Source organism: Asterias amurensis, chromosome 15, assembly GCF_032118995.1.
Source record: "Asterias amurensis chromosome 15, ASM3211899v1".
Lineage (NCBI taxonomy): Eukaryota > Metazoa > Echinodermata > Asteroidea > Forcipulatida > Asteriidae > Asterias > Asterias amurensis.
Genome location: NC_092662.1, coordinates 1,017,432 through 1,037,104, shown reverse-complemented (window position 1 = coordinate 1,037,104; position 19,673 = coordinate 1,017,432). Strand labels below are relative to the sequence as shown.

The window sequence follows — 19,673 nt, the reverse complement described above, 5'->3', positions numbered from 1 at the left end:
ATGTTCGCTAAGTGGCCACCATTTAAAAAATTTAAACAAAAGAACATATGATTCAAAATAAGCTTTCTAAGCTTGCCACTGTAAGTCTTAATTCATGTAAGTCATATTCCCTTAAGTACTTTGTAACCTCTCAGAATATGGGTACATTTCAACAACATATGCAGCGTGTTTTTGGGGGCTATTTATGATGCAGCTTCTCTACCAAACTCTACAATGGTTCAGCCTTGTTGATATAAAACTTGCACACAATTCAAACAAGTATCGCCCTACCCAAAGGCTTTAGTGGCAGCATCTTCAAGCAAGATAAATATACTTCAACCAGCCCTAACCATGAGGTTGATATGAAATTCTTCTCGTCGAGAATTCAAACTGAATTATGGTGTCAAACCATATTTTGTCTAGTCATAATTTCAATCGCATTCTCGCCAAGTGTGGAAGTATATAACAACCTCGTCAGCAGAGTGCTCCCTTCATGAAACACAGCAACCCACGATGTTTGCCCAATACTTTGGATGATTTGATTAATAAGTCTGCTGCCACCAAGTGTCCCCAAAAGTCGACCATTGTTAACGGATAAAGAGCTAAGCCAATGTTATCAGGGAAGTAAAGCCGTTGTTAGAACTAATGCTAGCTAGTCAAGAGATTCCCCTGGCAAATGATCAACCAAAAATATTTAAGAGTACACTTGGGTTTTTCCCCTAAATACAATTGGTTCATTTCGAGTGACTAGCTCCTGAAAATTTTATTCCTGAAAGAGGAATCCTGGAATCCATTTCCCAAATGTCTCTCAATTAATATTGATCTTAAATGCCAGGGGAAACCAAACAGCAGCAGTGAGCGTTAAAGAGAATTATCAGCAGTAGATCCTCCTGAAAGATAATCCCCATTAATCCCTTCTAATATGAGCGAGAAAAAGCTGAAGCAAATTTCCTAGTTTATGCGTAAGAAACACAGCAAACTTTGGCTTTGTTTAGATAGAGAAGACCAGGGATAAAACTGCTTGGCCAAACACACTGCTTAAATGAAGGCAAAGTATACCTTTGGTATTATGAACCATTAGATTGTTTTAATCCTATTTCAAATGTAGCATTGCACAATGTGAAAATTTCATGTCAAAAAGCGAAAGCATTCTTGAGATATCGCGAAAAATTAAGAGTGGTTATACAGTCTGAGAAATATTTCATGCACAAAATGTTTTTTCAGATGGAATTGGTTTTCAACCCTAGAAGGAAATCGTTTCTTAAAGTGTTAAGGCCCGGTCACACAGGCCCCGATAACGAGAACGAAAACGATAACGGTACAAATGCACGCCCTCGATTGGTTGAATGGGCGTGGGCGTATTCTGCGTGGATCAGTTCAACCAATCGCGAGCGTGCATTTTTATCGTTCTCGTTTTCGTTCTCGTTATCGGGGCCTGTGTGATCGGGCCTTTACTGGTGTCATGAGCTGCAGAACTTCTTACCAAGTTATTTTTAATGGTCACACTTTGTTTGAGTAGTGACTAACACTACCAAAGGTATACCCTCCATATACGTGTCAAATTGCCGAGTACCATTTTAAAACAGCGTATGTCATATGGCCTTTTCCCTAGTAACTATGAGAAAGTACATGTATGTGAAAGTTCAGACCAACTGCTAATGGGACTTAGCTATATTGAGTTGGTCTCTTGTTGCTTCTGCTTAAGGAAGTTTTGCATTTGATGTTAACTTTCAACTTGTCCACATTTTATTTTATTTTCAGGAAGGATCACAGCAAATGTTTTGGGACAATGAAGTTCAATCTAGTGGACCGTTGTGACGTATCTCTTCTAGTTTGGCGTGACTACACTCAGTATCAATTAGAAGTAAAGCCAGTATTTAAAGCCAGTATTTATAGCATAAGTAACCATCCACTTCCACACCACACCATGTTAAACTGCAACGAGTGGTTTGCCATAAAGGCCTTTGCAATGTAATCTATTGTAGCTACAAGCACTGTGATATGATATGAGATGTTGTCTATGTATTTGGGTGTTTTATGCCAAAGCTGAAGATTTATACCTCAATGTTCTCCATTAACACGGCACCGGCGTCGTGAACAGCCTTTGAGAAAAATTCATTGTTAATACAAAGAAACATAAAAATAATATAAAATATAACAGGCCTGTATAAATCCATTTTGATAGGGCAAGGGCACCAAGGCATTTTCTCCTTGGTAAAGGGCACCCTATGAGAAAACTGTAAATTGCTTTCATTGCTCCCATGAAGTATCAGCAACTTCTTCTTATTTTTTAAAATTTTATTTTGATTCATCAAAGTCTTTAAAAAGGGAAAAAAGAAAGAAGAGTTGTCTATAAATTTCTAAATTACTTAAAATTGATTTTGACATTACATGAATGACTGCTAATTCAAAATCAATTAAACGTCTATTTGCACCCCCATTTTTTTTTTAACTCTTCTATTGCAACCGACAACAATTGGCAGTAGCCCAGAGATCACAGGCTCAAATCCTGATGTTGTCACTTATTCTCTGTTAACACGATAGTACTTTTTTCCCCAACCCTTACACTAATTCCTAAATGAATAGTCAGGTCACTAAAACCACCTATCTTTTATTCCATAATCAGTCAGATTGGACCCAAGACCATAGTTGTTTCTTTCAACATGAACATGCCTTGAGTACGTGAGTTAAGCCAGATTCCTACTTCCTGTAAATGCTTCCCGCGATGCGAATGAGATACAAATGAGATGCAAATGAGATGCGAATGTTCTTGCATCACAACTGGAATAACAGGAATATTGCATTGCTAAAATTCCCTTCGCATTTGCAAGAAGTATGAACCAGGCTTAACAGGGTTTACTATAACGACTTTACAAAAATACAATAAACCTTTTTTCCTGGATTCAACGATAGTTGAAATATACATACCTGGATAGCTGGCTCATGTCCACCAATCTCAGCCTCAAGACGCTTGTGTTTCTTGCGTAGATTCTGGACTCCGGTCAGCTCACGGCCATAATCATCAGAACTGGTCAGCAGTTTCTTCTCCCTACCATTACATCACTCATTGTGTTAGTATTTGATGCATCATGAAATAAAGCTTAACAATTTAGCTGCTCTCACAAACAGAAAAGCTTTCTAAATGAAATATTACATTTTTTCTTTTTTTTCAAACACCGCAAGCGCCAATGACAGGATGGATAAAAACATTAAATTACTTAAAATTTGCTTAATTAAACAGACAAGATCTAACATAAGTTAAACATTCTTGCAATCTTAAAAGTGTATTCTTTGTAAACTTCTGCAATTTTTGTTTGGGGGGGGGGCATGTTTGCATTTTTTTTTACAAACCAACAATAATAAAATATCATATCCTTATATTTAATCCCGGACTTCAAAAATCTCATCAGGAAACACTTTAACAAATTTACATTGCTTTTTTCTCCCAACTTACTTGATCCAAGCTTCCTCATCGTCGATGTCTCTGAAGAATTGATGAACACGGTGAGATTCGTTGAGTTTCTCACGACGCAACAAGGTAAGTTCAGTAACCCTGGAAAAGGTACAGAGATAAAATAAATATTATAGTTTATACTAATATGGTTTATCTCGCGGACCCAAGTGACGAATCACATTGGAATAGACCGTATTCAATATGACGTAACTGTTCAATTATCTGCCCTACAACATAGCGTCTGTGCTCGTCTGTGTGGGAAATAACTTCTTTCTCAACAACGTTACTTCAGAGGGAGCCATTTCTCATAATGTTTCATACTATCAATAACTATCCATTGATCACTAACAAGTAAGTTTTTTATGCTAACAATTATTTTGAGCAAATACCATTAGTATCCAGTGTCTTCAACACTTTTTTAGAAGAAAGGAAAGATATTTGAAATTGGGGACTTACTTGGAGTAGCGGACATTGATGTTCTCTTTTTTCTCACGGATAGCATCGGGGTCAAAATGTCCAGCTTCGATGAAAGCATCAGCTTGGGAATTCAGATCCTTGATTCGATCCTACAAAATCAATCAAAGGTATAAATTTTGAAATCAATCGAAGAAATAAATTTTTCAAAAAAATAAATCAACCAATAATTCACTTGATTGTAAAATGAAAATAAGTTATTTGAATCGTTCAAATGTAGCTACAGTGATAGTGTGAGATGTACTAGTTTGTTTGGCCCTTGAGAAAGACTTCGCTAGGGCCAAAACGACAACAGGACATTCACTTCTTTTCAGATAAAAGTCTGAATATTTTGATCCCTGAACATACCTCATGAGCAGCGATGTCGTCCTCGAGCAGTGTGTGTTTCTTGAGTAGGTACTGCACTGAGGTCAGATCACGACCAATATCATCAGAGGACAGGCCAGCCTCGATCTATAACAAAAATAAAAATAAAACTTAACTTGAAAGAACTGCACAGGGTCTAGTCAGGACGGTGACAATATCATGACATGCAGTTTCCGCCACACTGACTGATTTTGAGTTAATGCTCGTTAGCAACGGTGTAACTGACTCCAGAGACACAGAGAGAGGGCTGAAGTTGTAAGTTTTGATGTCCTCAAGAAGAAATGTTTATGCATTTTTGAAACCCCTCACAAAACAATTGATTCCCAGAGAGAGGGTTATACAGAAAGGATTGTACAATGATTTTGTTTTGGGTAATATTTTGTATACATACTTCGCTGAGCCAGAAGTCAATATCCTTGATACTGATGTGGAACGTCTGTTGCTTGTTGGCTTCTTTAAGTTTGTCTGCTTTCGCAGAGGACTTAGTGACGAGGAACTCCCATTGGTCACCGATGCTGACAATACGAGACTGCACAGCATCCTCACTACCAATGCACTGATGGTTGTCAATCAGTCCTGCCAAAGATAGTTATAACCACATCATTATGTTCTAAATATTTATTGAACAGAGATTTTTTCTAGGTAATTGTATCATTGTTGTTTGTCTTCTATTTTCCTTTTTTAAGTGGCCTTAGAAGTTGAACAGTCTGTACTTACTCTGTCCAACGGCCATCACAGCTTGGATACGTTCAGCATTAGCAGCCACCTCAGCCTCGAAGGCCTGGTGTTTCTGGTGTTTGCTCTGGATGTTGGTTGGATCCAGGTACGACTCGTCCGTAGTCACTTGGATCTTCTCTGTGATCCAGGCCTCTACCTCATCGGCATCACGGCTGAACTGCTGAAGGGTGTGAGACTCACCGAGTTTGGATCGCTTGTCGATGAGAGCTGCCTTCAGGGAATTCCACCTGATAATGAAGGATTTTATTTAGTATTTTTTAAGGTATTACTTGGGTATTACCAGGCAAATACCATGAAGTATATCCTTTATGTTCCTTTGCGTAAAAGGACTACCACATCAGATTACTCTCTTTTTAGGAATGGGCTAGGATTGTTTTTTTTTTGGGGGGGGGGGTCTTCTTAGGAATGGGGTGAAAGGTGTTGTTGAAAAAATGTCTGAAACCGAATGTTTACATACTTTGTGCATCAGTAGGTATACAAAACAACAGGTTTGAACACAATATGGTCTATTTCCATCTCCCTTTGGGAATTGCTTTACATCATTCAGAACAATCAGAAGGCTAGATTTTGAGAGGAAGATTTCGGGGGGGGGGGGGGTGAAAATGAAATTAGGACAAATCTCCCCAAAACTCAAAATCTCACAGGTTTCTGAGGACTAATTTAGTTGTGTATGTTTTTCTTTTCATTGTTTTTAAATTTACTACGCCTTGAACACCCAACAGGGTAGATATGTGCGCATGATAAGTCTTTATTATTTATCTATTTATTTATTTCGATGCCTGCATATTTACCTCTCAATAACCTGGTCCCGCTTATCGGCGATGAACGGTCCATCGTAGTGATCAGCATTAATCAACTGATCAGCAAAGGACTGCAGAGTGTTAATCTTCTGCTCCTGTGCGCTGATGGCTTTATCAAAGTCTTCATGCTTCTTGATGAGAGCTTCTACACCGTCCAGAGAGCCTGTGATGTCCTCGCTGGCAAGGAACGCTTCACGAGATGCCATCCATGCCTCGGCTTGCTCGCAGTCACGAAGGAACAGCTGTGAGTCAAAGACGATAAGAATCACTTACAGGCACTGGACACTATTGGTGATTACTCAAAATAGTAAATCACTTACATTTCTGAGAGACACAAAAACTTACCACGTATAAATTTCATGATCAGTAAGCCTTTAGATGAAAAATTAACAACAAACTACAAATTCTGCACCTTTCATTCAAGGTTAAAATATCTGTAGGTACATTATAGAAAATCATCTTAGACATACCTGCAACTCAAGGCATTGATCCAGCTTGACACGACGGTTGGTCCATTCTCTGTGAGAGGAAAGAAACATGTCAACATTTATAATTTAACAACAACATTGGTTAGTGGAGAATAAACCCAATTCCCTTTTAATGGAAATTTTCATAGGGAAATATTTCACTCACAAAAAAATGGTTTTAGTATAAACTTCATAATCAATAAGATTTCTGACTAAGGTATATTTAAACTTAAAATCCTTCACTTTAACTTAATGTTATTCAATAAAAATGTCAAAATTGATGTGAAAAGAGTTTGATTGGAATTTACTTGTCAAGCATCTCTCTCTCCTTCTGGAGTGTGTCGAGTTTCTCTTGAATCTCTGGGCTAGCATAGTGGTTATTCTGCAGTAGCTGGGTGCCAAACGCCTCAAAGTTCTGGAAGGATCCGGCGCGGGCCTCAATCTCAGAACGAAGCTCCTGCACAAGTTAATTAAAATCCAAACGATCAGATGATGCAAATGTGTTCATGTCAGGGATGGGAGTCATGTCTGAAGCTGGGATCCAGGGGTCGATTTCACAAAGCAATAAAATCCATCGCAATACAGGTTGTCAGTATCACCATAGTGATTTACATTGTGACATCACACTTAACTAAAGCAACCATGATTGATTTGCAGTTAAGATCAATCTTAAATCTTTGTGAAATCAGCCTGAGATCTTAGGAGGTATATTGAAATGGTGGAAATCCCCTGGGGTTATTCGTATTCGCAGGAATATAGCCTTCAATAGTTCTGCTGGGGTCAAACGTCAGAACTCATTTTTTTGTAAAAAAATACTTATGTATATGTTTTACTTTACCTGGTGACGCTCAAGAAGAGCCTCTGCACTAGTGACATCCTTAGCCAACTCGTCGCTACAGACCAGTGTCTTCATGCTGCAGATCCATGACATGAGATCACGGTAGTCGCTAAGATAGCGCTGGGAGATCGTAGGAATCCGTCAGCTTGTTCTTGCGATCATTGGCCTGATGAAGAAAAATCAGAGTATTGGGAAATAAAGTAGATTCTTGCAATTTACTTGAACATTTGATCGCGTTGGTAATACTGGTACAAATAGTTAAACCATGAGTTTACATTCGTATAAGTATTGTCTCTCTGAAAGCATTTTCTTAAATACTTGTTTAATCAAGAAATAAACCACAAGGGGACACTGACTGGGTGGATTCTTAAATAAATTGGGGTCAAATAAAGAAACAGTTACATGAGCGGGACTCAAACCAGGTACCTCTGGATTAATGTGTCAACACTATAAAATGCAAATTTGTATTTCAACTATAAAGTAATAAACCAGAACTGACTGGATGCTTTTTTTCCACAATATTTCTGCCAACTTCAGTTTTTTAAACACGTATGTCTTAGCCATCCAAACTAGTTGTAGCCACGTTTGTCAGTTTCCTCTCAGTTTCCTTCAGGAATTTTTTTATTTGTGGGGTGGTATCTAAAAATAGCTCTTTGACTGTAAGAATCCCCAAATATTACTTCCAAATTCCAAGATGGATTGTGAATGGATCATACTAACCCTCTGCTGTAGGTTGTTCCATGCAGCATCGATCTCCTGGCACTTCTCAGTGATTGGCTCAGCTTGGTCTGGGTGAGTCTGTATCAGTCTGGTTGCCGTCTCATCAAGCTTGTTCACCTAGCGATCAACAACAATTTATACACGGTTTTTGTATTCAAGTTATTCAACAGTAAAGCCCTACTCTACAATGGGGTGTTCCGTATGATTTATCTTCACGTTCCTATCAATTTGATCTCAGTTAAAAAAAATATTTAAAAATATTTAAAAAAACATTTTAAAAATACATATATTTTCTTTAGGGCGTTTTTCCTGTACATTTGTTAAGGGATTTCAGTTAAAAACGGGAAAAATCACATCCCTGATAGTGCTACCAACAAACCTCACTGATTATCCTCCGACCATTGCAAAGTTTCAAACCAACCATTTATGGTGACAACTTAGGAAAATGGACAATAAATGGGGCTTATTATACCTGGTGTCCAAGAGCATTGAGGTCTCTTTCCAGACCCTGGTGTTTACGCTGCAATGCCTGTACACTGTGAAGATCATGTCCAAAGTTCTCCGTGTTCAGAGACTTGTTCTTATCATTGATCCAATCCTTGGTCTCATCAGCATCTCTGCAAACAAAACGATTTCTTCTTTTTTTTAGGTGTCACGGGTGCGATGCGACCCCCCCCCCCACGTTTATTTTTATGTTACGTAATCATTTGCTTTACTTGCATGGCTAGCGCCCTCTGCGGGCTGCTTTCCGGTTCAAGAGCATTCTGTTTTGGGCCGAAGACCTTAACTGACGTCTTTGCGTGTCTTCACCCAACAGGTAAAGATCTTGTTATATTTTGCATTTAAATGTTTTCCTAATTACTACTTAGATTAAATAGTGTGTAATAAGCACTATCCTCAAGTCTCAATTTGTTTATAGAATGTTGTTGACTTTAGTGGATATCTGGTTGCTTTTGCAACATCACGCTAGCTATTTATTGATTTGCGGTGTTTAGATATATTTATTACCTCTAGAGCCTTTCTAATAATCTTAGCAGTGTTACTGAATGTAACATTTTGGAGATCCTTTAGTTTATTTTATCATTGCTTCTGGGATTGGAAATAACCTGTTATATTGCATTTCACCGCTAATTTGCCTTAAATCCAAAGATGGCGGTCGCGTCCTTAATTTTGGCGCGAACCGCGAGTATTGTTTTATCATCGTTTCATTGTTTATTCTTTTAAAGTTTAGTTATGTAATTATTATTGTATATTTTGTATGAGCATTCTGTTTTGGCCGAAGACCTTAACTGACGTCTTTGCGTGTCTTCACCCAACAGATTCACCGTTTACAGATCTCAATAAAAACTAAAGAGCTACTATATGATCAGACTTGCCGTTTCATGCCCGTACTTATTCCAAGGGTCACATTTGGTGGAGAATCCGGTGTACGGGCATATCGACGACGGCATCAAGCATCACTTGATCGTCAGAGTACATTATACCCGTCAATCTTGTGACCGGTACAGATTACCCCATCAAGACGTTGAAGGCATCCCCAGCCAGGACAGCCGGGTTCCAGCGGGCAGAGCGGCCTTCCCCCCCTGAACCCTGCCCCGCGGATCGGAGAGACCCTCAACACTCCAGACGTGAAGAATTTTGGACCGCCGTATCCTTACCATCGGACTTGGATCACCCGTGATTGAGCAACCTTATCCAGCCTCTTCAACGCCCCTGAGTGCCGGATGTTTTTTCTTCACGATCGGAACTGTTGAACATTTTCGCCAACATCAAGAACAAGTTTATCGCGGTGTTCTTGAACATTTTGCCAATAATAAAAATTTGCAGATTTCACGAACTCTCGCAAAGAATTCGATCGCCTCCATTTTGGACAAACTCATAGTTGTTTAAACTCATACGATCGGGAAAGCACCATCATCAGGACAATAAACACAATAGCATTGTCACAACGGACTAAAGACCTCCTTTGTACTCTTCCACTGTGCCGATTAAGAGTGCGTTCGGTTGTTACCACCCAGACAAGCAGCTGATGAACATTCCCCATTATGAACATTGACATTATTGGAATTTGATTGAATCAAGTCTCAATTGTATTTTGGATTCGGATTTGGTATTGTTGGTATTTTGTTTTAGGAGTCATTAATCTTGTCTGGCATTTAGACAGGTGTCCACTTAATGGGAGTAGGTACTTAAAGTTCTCATTCAGCTGAAAAAGAACTTTAGTCCATACATTGTTGTTTGCCTTTGGCGATGCTAAATTCCTGGGGTGTAAAAGAACACCTGTAAATTCTTTTGTATTGTATTTGAGACATTTTGATTGTCCAGCTGTGTGAAAGTTTCTCTTTATTACCTCAATTGGGTAGAGATAATTGAAGTCATTTCCTTCAGAATTGTCGCACGAAAATTCCATTGTTTCTGGTACTTCAATTGCGTACAGAATTTTTTCTTCTTCTGAATATTGATGTGTTCCAATTTGCATTCAAAGATTATATTTTGCTATTGCTGATTTGTTTTTGCATTGGTTACATTGATTGCATTTCATGATTGCTTCAGTTGGATTGATATTATCATTTTTTCTGACAGCCATTTTACATTTTGTGAAGGTATTGCATTGATGACCATTTTTTATACTTTTGAATTGTGTTCTTTTGCATACTTTGTCACTCTGTATTTTATCTTTGGACTGTGTTCTTGGAAGCATGTCTGACGAGGAAGAATTCCCATCGTCCACAGCAGCATTTGGTCACAGATCATCTCGTCGAACTCTTCCGAACAGACCTCAACATACCTCTCCCTTCCAAGAAGAACTAGGCGACATCCAGCAAACAACCGATCGCATGCTTTCGCAACTGGGAAACATCGAGCGAAGACTATCCCGAGGCTCACTGCATCAATCAGTTCCAAATTCTCATGCACAACGGTCAACCCCGATGATGTCTACCACATTACCGAGGCAAGGGTCTTCTTCAAATGACTATCCCTTGAGGTCTAGCCAAGTGCCGAGACAAGGTTCTTCTTCAACCGACTATCCAGTTCTCACACCTCAGAATCACCACCTACCTGACCGCAACTCCACTACGCTTTCATCTCATCACCGTTTACTTCCATCACATCAAGTGAAAAGTGTACCTATGTTTACAGGGCGTGACCAAGGTGCAACAATCGCCATTGAAGATTGGGTCCGAGACGTGAAGTATCTCATCGAAACTACTTCGATGCCTGAAGAAATCCAGTTTTCTACCATCGTGAGATATCTTGGTGGCGCTGCAAGAAAACTTGTACTCAATCTCCATCCAACACATCAGACCCCAAGCCACGCCTTTGCAGAACTCAAAGCACAGTTCGGAGATGTATTCCTGACTGGTGATCCATTAGCCAGCTTCTATGAGCGTGTGAAACATCCCACCGAACTACCGAGCATCTACGCCGTCGAACTAGAGGCAACGCTGAGAACCATAGAGGAAAAGTCAACCCTAAGTCGCCCTTTTCCTAATAGAAACAGTATGCTGACGCAACAATTTATGAGAGGCGTCAAAGACGAGAAAGTTACACAGAGACTCGCACCGATGAAGCCCAGAGATATGACGTTTCGGGAACTTCAAATTGAACTTCGTCAACTGGAACGAGAGTCTAGGATTGCAGCAGCTGCAAAGACAGGAACCAAGCTTCAAGCTCAACAATTGCAGCAGATTCGTCCTCCATATCAGCAATCCTCACCGAAAGTGCCAGATGTCAAGAGCCCCAAACCAACTACCGATCATGATGTGTTACAAGAACTTCTCGCCACTGTCCATCAACTAGCTCTGAGGGTAGATCATATCTCTCATCAAACTCCACGTGGACCTCAGCAACCAAGAACAGACCAACATGCCTCTGGTCAACGAGTGTTCTACTGCCACAGATGCGGCAATGAAGGTCATATTGCCAAAGGATGCAGAAGTGCCCCTTTAAACTCCAACGGCCCACGGCCAATGGGCAAGCCGTCAGAGGCCGGGAATCAGCGAGCCCAGTAGTAAGTTCTCCTTCAAACACTGCACCACGTCTGTCTTCAATATGCCACGGTGGTAACATACCTCTCCATCACCAGCAATTGATTGGTCCAACAAACGAAGACGTCGTCAACGTTAATGGTGTGAACTACACTGCCCTAATAGACTCTGGCTCCCAGATCACGTCGATAACGGAAGACATCTTGAGGCAAAACCCTGAGCTCCAGAACATGGAAATTTCTCCTTCAGAAGTCTCCATCGAAAGTGCTAGTGGGCACAGCGTTCCTCACCGAGGTGTCATCCCTTTAACCATCACTATAATGGACGTCGTCTACAAGGATGTTCCTACATTTGTTGTACAAGCAGACAGTTACCGTAGAAACGTTCCAGTCCTCATTGGTACTAATGTCATCAGAGCAGTGAAGAGAGACCATCAAGTGACAAAGAGTAATAAGTTCCTGCCTCCGAAGAGCTCTGCATGGTATGCAGCCTTCAACAGTATTTCTGCTTCAGAACCTGGTAGCCACAGCGACGGTACCATCGGCTACGCTAGGTACATCGGCCGATACCCCCGAGTGATACCAGCAGGCCAAGAAGTAGACATCATTTGTCAGGCACCCCCTGGCAAAGGTCCGTACACTGCAGTAGTTGAAAACTTTCCTCGAAGCTCTTCATCTTTAAAAGTTAGCAACCTGGTCACAGATGTTGAATCTAACTGCCAAGTACCCGTGAGACTTTGCAACATCTCCGCCAAGCCCATAACCATCAAACGCAACTGCAAACTCGCACAGCTAGCATACATCCAGCGCATTGATGATCTACCACTCAATGAAGACTACGAAACGTTACAAGCTAGACAGGAAGACGAAGATGTTTCTCCTTCTTATCAGCTGAGCCAAGTCCATGAAAGTCCAGGAGATGTTAAACATACACCACTTGTTGACCTATCCAAAGCGAAGTTAGACAGCGAGTCACAAAAGCAGCAGCTAGAGAGTCTCCTTCAGAATTACTCTGACGTATTCTCATCCAGTCCCCTGGACTTTGGATGTACGTCGACGATGAAGCACTCCATCCCACTCATAGACAATCAACCCTTTCGACTTCCTCACCGCCGAATTCCTCCTTCACAATACCAAGCTGTCAAAGATCATCTCAAGGCCATGGAAGAAGCAGGTGTCATCCGCAGAAGTAACAGTCCATTCGCCTCACCGATAGTGATAGCCCATAAGAAGGATGGTTCACTGCGGATATGTATTGACTATCGTCGCCTGAACAGCAAAACTGTACGTGATGCATATCCTCTCCCTCGCATCGATGAAGCACTGGACGCTCTTGGAAATGCTCAACTCTTCACCACTCTAGATCTCACATCAGGCTACTGGCAGGTTCAAATGGAAGACGAAGACATACCTAAGACAGCGTTCACTACCCCCATGGGACTATTTGAATGTAATCGGATGCCCTTCGGCTTAGCAAATGCCCCAGCTACATTCCAACGTCTGATGATGACTTGTCTCGGAGAGCAAAACTACGTCACGTGTCTTCTATACCTCGATGACATCATCATATTCTCTGCCAACTTCGAAGACCATCTCGACCGCCTCTCTAAAGTGTTCTCCTGTTTGAGGCAACACGGTCTGAAACTGAAGCCGTCCAAGTGTAACCTCCTCCAAGAAGAAGTTAGATACCTCGGACACATCGTTTCGAACAAAGGCATTAGTACTGATCCAGAGAAGACGCAACAAGTAGAGCACTGGCCAACCCCCACTAATCGCAAGGAACTACAACGCTTCCTCGGCTTCACTGGCTACTATAGAAGATTTATTAAAGGATACTCACACGTTGTCTCACCTCTCTACAAGCTCACTGCTGGTGACCCAAGACGAAAGAAGAAGAATACCAAAAACACCTCTCCATCTGTAACCCCACCTTTCATCTGGACAGAAGAGTGTCAGAACGCGATGGACATGTTAAAGCAGTACTTGACATCTCCACCGATCCTCGCCTACGCCGACTATTCACTCCCGTTTATACTCCAGACCGATGCATCAGGAGTAGGGCTCGGAGCTGTCCTCAGCCAAGTCCAAAATGGAACAGAGAGAGTCATCGCTTACGCAAGCAGAGGACTCAACCCCGCCGAATCTCGCTACGCAGCACATAAGTTAGAATTCCTAGCCATGAAGTGGGCGATTACTGACAAGCTACGAGACTATCTTCTGGGCAACCAATGTACCGTGCTGACAGACAACAATCCTCTCCTTTATGTCACTACATCTGCCAAACTAGATGCGACAGGCCAAAGATGGATTGCGGCACTATCTCAGTTCAATTTCACTGTTAAATACAAGCCCGGAAAGAACAACGGAGCGGCTGATGCACTCTCTCGCAAATCGCAAGCTGATACTTCAAGAAGTCTCTTGTCATTCCAAAAGGATGCAATCACAATTCCTCCCCACATCGTGCAAGCTATCTGCAACAGTCACCCACCCGAAACAACTCCCTTCATCGAACCTCCAATTGCAAGATGCGATGTCATGACACAGAGTCACACGTCACTCCCATCAAATGAGTTGCCGAGACTACAAGAGAAAGACATCATATCCGCTCAGAGAAGTGACACGGACATATCCAGAGTCATACACTATCTAGAGAAAGGAAGAAAACCAACCAGAGCAGAGAGGAGTTGTGAAAAGCTCGGATGCCTCATGTACCTAAGACAATGGGAAAAGCTTCACATGAAAAACGGCGTACTCTATCGTCTCAGAAAGACCCATGACGGATCAACAGCCGAACAGCTTGTTCTCCCTGAACAATTTCGACACACAGTAATGACATCACTCCACAATGATTAGAACGCTCGACATCGCAAGAACCCGCTTCTTTTGGTCCAAGATGGCAAGTGACATCAAAACTTGGTGTGAACAATGCAAGCGATGCTGCCTAAGAAAAACTCCGTCTACAAAAACGCGTGTACCTTTGGTCAGCATCACCACAACTGAGCCTATGGAATTACTCTGCATCGATTACCTCAAGCTGGAAAGAAGCAAAGGTGGCTATGAAAACATTTTGGTAATCACAGATCATTTCACCAAGTATGCCCAGGCGTTTCCATCTCGCGATCAGAAGGCAGGCACAGTTGCTAAGATACTCTGGGAAAAGATAATACAGCACTACGGATTTCCTGTACGACTACACGCTGATCAGGGTCGCAACTTTGAAAGCCAACTCATCCGAGAATTATGCAAGATCTGTGGCATCAAAAAGAGCCGAACTACCCCGTATCACCCTCAAGGAAATGGCGTCACAGAGCGTTTTAACCATACGCTCCTTAACATGCTTGGGACATTAGAAGAAAATCAGAAGAAAGACTGGAAGCAATACGTCGAAATAATGACACACGCATACAACTCCACACGTCACGACTCCACCGATTATGCTCCGTTCTACCTGATGTTTGGTAGACACCCAAATCTACCAGTCGACTTGATGTTTGGACTCAATTCCACTCAGAGAGAGTCTACTTCAAACTATGCGGACTATGTAGAGCAGCTGAGAGAAAGACTACAGAAATCATACACAAGGGCCAGCGACTACGTCAAACAAGCGCAGTCGAAGCAGAAACGCCTGTATGACAGAGGTTCCTCCATCGCTCCTCTACGTCTAGGTGACAGAGTCCTCATCCAAAACAAGAACCTCATTGGCACATGCAAATTAGCCGATAGATGGGAATCACAGCCCTATATTGTGATTTCAAAGCACAAAGATCTACCTGTGTACAGCCTCCGCTCCCTCGGTGACGGTAGAGAAAGAACTGTGCACAGAAACATGCTGACTCCATGCATGTTTCTCCCACTAGAAGAGAACAACACAACAGCCGATGAACCACATCAGGAAACCCAGTTAGAGTCAGACGAACATCAGGAGAGTGAGAAAGTTCCAACTATCATGGATCATAGTGAAACTAGCGACGAAGAGATAGACATAGACTTCATCCCAGTAGAAACTGAATCTTCGTCAATGTCTCCTTCACTATCTCCGTCACTATCACCTCCTGTCCTCACACCAATCATAGATCTTGAGCCAAGCAATGTCGTTGAAGTTTCCCCTCCTGTCGCACCACCGCAACTTACCCCTGAGTTACTGGAAACCCAAACTATTGATGTTACAGATGAGTCGAACGACACTGAAAGTACGGTATATCTTTCGCCACCGAGCCCTAGACCTATCAGAAACAGACAGCCGCCCACAAGGTTTACCTATGACTTCATAGGTCAAACCAAACAACTGCAAGCACGAGATACATCACGCCAAGAAAAGATATGCAATGGACGACGACTGTTCGACAAGTGGAAAGAGCCTACTATGGCTAAGACAAGAAGAAAAGCTTGTCTGCGTCTCCTTCTGCAAGAACACAGTTCCATCTAATAACCCCCCCAAATTGTATATACACTGTATTATTATTGATTGTAACTCAATGAAGATAACGAAGTATTATTTAAATAATACTGTTATAGAGAGAAAGAAACAAAAAATCTCTCTGAGTTATGTTCATTTCGTTATAATTGTTACTTTCAATGTGTCAAGATATTGAAGTTGTAATGTAATTAACTTCTGCATTAAGTTTTGTCTACCAAAATGACAGAGTCTTTTTTGAAGGAACCATTTAGAGATGTATTTAAATTACTGGTGTTCTGCTCCTTAGTTATAGAATACTTACCTTTTTGTTGTTCTAACTAAATGCTTGGAACACCAGAGTTTTGTTTAAAGGTTGGATGGTATGGAAGACATTTGCCACCATTTTGTTTTCATAAGTTGTAAAATTTCCATTGTGTAAATATGTAACATAGGTTATGTTAGTTGCATGCCGAGGACGACATTTTTCTCCAGGGGGAATAATGTCACGGGTGCGATGCGACCCCCCCCCCCCACGTTTATTTTTATGTTACGTAATCATTTGCTTTACTTGCATGGCTAGCGCCCTCTGCGGGCTGCTTTCCGGTTCAAGAGCATTCTGTTTTGGGCCGAAGACCTTAACTGACGTCTTTGCGTGTCTTCACCCAACAGGTAAAGATCTTGTTATATTTTGCATTTAAATGTTTTCCTAATTACTACTTAGATTAAATAGTGTGTAATAAGCACTATCCTCAAGTCTCAATTTGTTTATAGAATGTTGTTGACTTTAGTGGATATCTGGTTGCTTTTGCAACATCACGCTAGCTATTTATTGATTTGCGGTGTTTAGATATATTTATTACCTCTAGAGCCTTTCCTAATAATCTTAGCAGTGTTACTGAATGTAACATTTTGGAGATCCTTTAGTTTATTTTATCATTGCTTCTGGGATTGGAAATAACCTGTTTATATTGCATTTCACCGCTAATTTGCCTTAAATCCAAGATGGCGGTCGCGTCCTTAATTTTGGCGCGAACCGCGAGTATTGTTTTATCGTTTCATTGTTTATTCTTTTAAAGTTTAGTTTATGTAATTATTATTGTATATTTTGTATGAGCATTCTGTTTTGGGCCGAAGACCTTAACTGACGTCTTTGCGTGTCTTCACCCAACAGATTCACCGTTTACAGATCTCAATAAAACTAAAGAGCTACTATATGATCAGACTTGCCGTTTCATGCCCGTACTTATTCCAAGGGTCACATAGGGTTTAACAAAGACAACTTTATTAAAGCCATTGGACACTTTCGGTAAACAGAATTGTCCAAAGGCCCACACTTTGTGTATTACAACTTATATATAAAATAACAAACCTGTGAAAATTTAGGCTCAATTGGTCATCGGAGTCGGGAGAAAGTAACAGGAAAACCCACCTTTGTTTCTGCATGTTTCGCCGTGTCATGAATGTGTTTACTATAATCCGTAATTCTCGTTGTCGAGAACTGATAATTGTTTTAATGTTTTCTCAAAAAGTAAAGCATTTCATGGAATAATATTTCAAGAGAAGTCATTTACCATTACCTTCTGTAAACCCTATTTGTAAATCTGTGAATTTATTTTTTTTATGTTCCGAAAGTGTATAATGGTTTTAAAGCTGGATTTTAACCAACGACCTATAGATTACCATGCCAAGGCTCTATTTTTTTTATAGTTTTGTCCAAAGATATATTAGGATAGTAAATCTGTAAGTAAGTAAATCTGGCCATGAAAAATAAGTAATGAGAATCTATACTTCTTAACTTCTATTTTTAAAGAAATTTAACATCTCCAAGAAACAAGATTTACCTGAAGAAGCGTTGGACTTCATGAGCAGTTCCAAGATTCTGGCTCCGCTCCTCGGTCAATCGCTGTAGTGCCTTCCAGCGCTCATTCAACTCCTGTGGACATCATGAGAGATAATCATTGAATCTTAAGTAGAGAACTTATTGGAAAAAAAATCTCTTTCCAAACATCTCATGTAATTTTACAGACAGGGAAACGTTTGGCAATTACTGCACAAGTTAATGACATAACATGTCACTTGGTAAAAACCACAGGTAAGTTATTGATAGTATAAAACAATAAAAGAAACTACCCCTTAAAAGTAACTTAGAGAAAAGGTAGTTGTTCACCCCCAAAATTGGATTCTGAGATAGGCTTAAGGAAGCCTTTTTCAGGCATCTAAAAGCAGACAACTCGATGCAATATTGGTGTTCTTTCATTACTTTCTTGCGACTTGAATGACTAAATGACACTCAATTCTTACAGGTTTGTTATTTGATGCTTATGTTAGGATACAACACAAAGTGAGGATATTGGTCTTGGACAATAGACCTTTATCACGCTGCCTCTATCTTGGTCCTGTTCCTCGTATCGAATAACAACTATAAATGCTAATAATCATTACGCAAATAGGAACCAGACTACTGTTCTTCCAGCCTTGGTTTGGTAACATTGATATCAATAGGAAAAATTCAAGATGGCTGCACCATGATAAAGGTCTATTACCAAAAGTATGCACAGCATTTAATTCCAAATTGAAAGATGTTAGAGAGAAAAGGATGAACAGACTTACATAGACACGACGATGAACCACCTCTGATTCTGGGCTCTGTTCAGTCGTCAGCTCTTTAGATGTATCGTTGATTTCATCAAGGCGGCCCTCGTTGGCAGTAAGATCCTAACATTTAAAACAATCAAGACTCATTATTTATTAAACAGTTTATTTAAAAATCACAATCTTTTGAGGCATAAATGGGATTTAAATTTGATGTTAAGATCACAGCTGTATATAAGTTCTTTAGCACATTCATCACTCAATAAGGCTGGTTCCAACAAAAGGAACATACCACATGATTTACAATGCATTTGACAAACCATGGCCTGAGTACCTGGTGATCTAAACTAGTTTGAGTTATGCTAATAAGTCTGTTCCATTAAGTTTGTAAAAAGGTAAGTTAAAAATAAGGACTGATTCATTTTATCTACAGGTAAGTAACGAAATAAAGGCACAATTTAAACTACATTGTGACAAATTTAGAAAGACACAAATGGGCATCAACGATTTTTCATAGTTGACCACATTATTTGGGTTAATTTTTGAATGAAACTTTTGGTAAACCTACCTTTTGGAAGTTATCAAACTTCTTCTGTAGGATCTGGACTTGCTCCAAGTCCTCTCCCACCTCAGATGCAGTTACAATTGCTTCCTGGAAGGCAAAAAAAAAGGACAATGTATTTTTTAATGGAAATAACAACAAATATTGAGTAAAGACTTTTATTTTGCAGCACTCCATTACATTAACAACAATAATTGAATAAAGACTTTTATTTTGTAGAATTCCATTTTATTCTAATTTTCGCTTCATTTATATATAAAAAAATTAATAAAAACTATTTATATGAAGAAACTGGAGAA

At 40.3% G+C, this 19,673-nt stretch overlaps 2 protein-coding genes across 2 annotated transcripts in view; one reads left to right on the top strand and one right to left on the bottom strand.

Moving 5' to 3' along the window:
* Positions 1-19,673, bottom strand: part of LOC139948186 (spectrin alpha chain, non-erythrocytic 1-like) — a 58,280-nt gene that overhangs the window by 15,862 nt on the left and 22,745 nt on the right. The window contains 17 exon segments of the mRNA XM_071946249.1: positions 2,040-2,081; positions 2,908-3,028; positions 3,434-3,532; positions 3,890-3,999; positions 4,256-4,360; positions 4,665-4,849; positions 4,991-5,238; positions 5,803-6,053; positions 6,282-6,330; positions 6,587-6,735; positions 7,117-7,239; positions 7,241-7,282; positions 7,837-7,953; positions 8,309-8,453; positions 18,062-18,153; positions 18,831-18,935; positions 19,381-19,464. Of these exon segments, the coding sequence (XP_071802350.1) occupies positions 2,040-2,081; positions 2,908-3,028; positions 3,434-3,532; positions 3,890-3,999; positions 4,256-4,360; positions 4,665-4,849; positions 4,991-5,238; positions 5,803-6,053; positions 6,282-6,330; positions 6,587-6,735; positions 7,117-7,239; positions 7,241-7,282; positions 7,837-7,953; positions 8,309-8,453; positions 18,062-18,153; positions 18,831-18,935; positions 19,381-19,464 (2,067 nt within the window).
* LOC139948313 (uncharacterized) lies at positions 14,688-17,429 on the top strand. The gene is made up of 2 exons (XM_071946427.1): positions 14,688-16,889; positions 17,392-17,429. The coding sequence occupies exon 1, from the start codon at positions 14,718-14,720 to the stop codon at positions 16,248-16,250; it is 1,533 nt and encodes a 510-aa protein (XP_071802528.1). The 5' UTR covers positions 14,688-14,717; the 3' UTR covers positions 16,251-16,889; positions 17,392-17,429.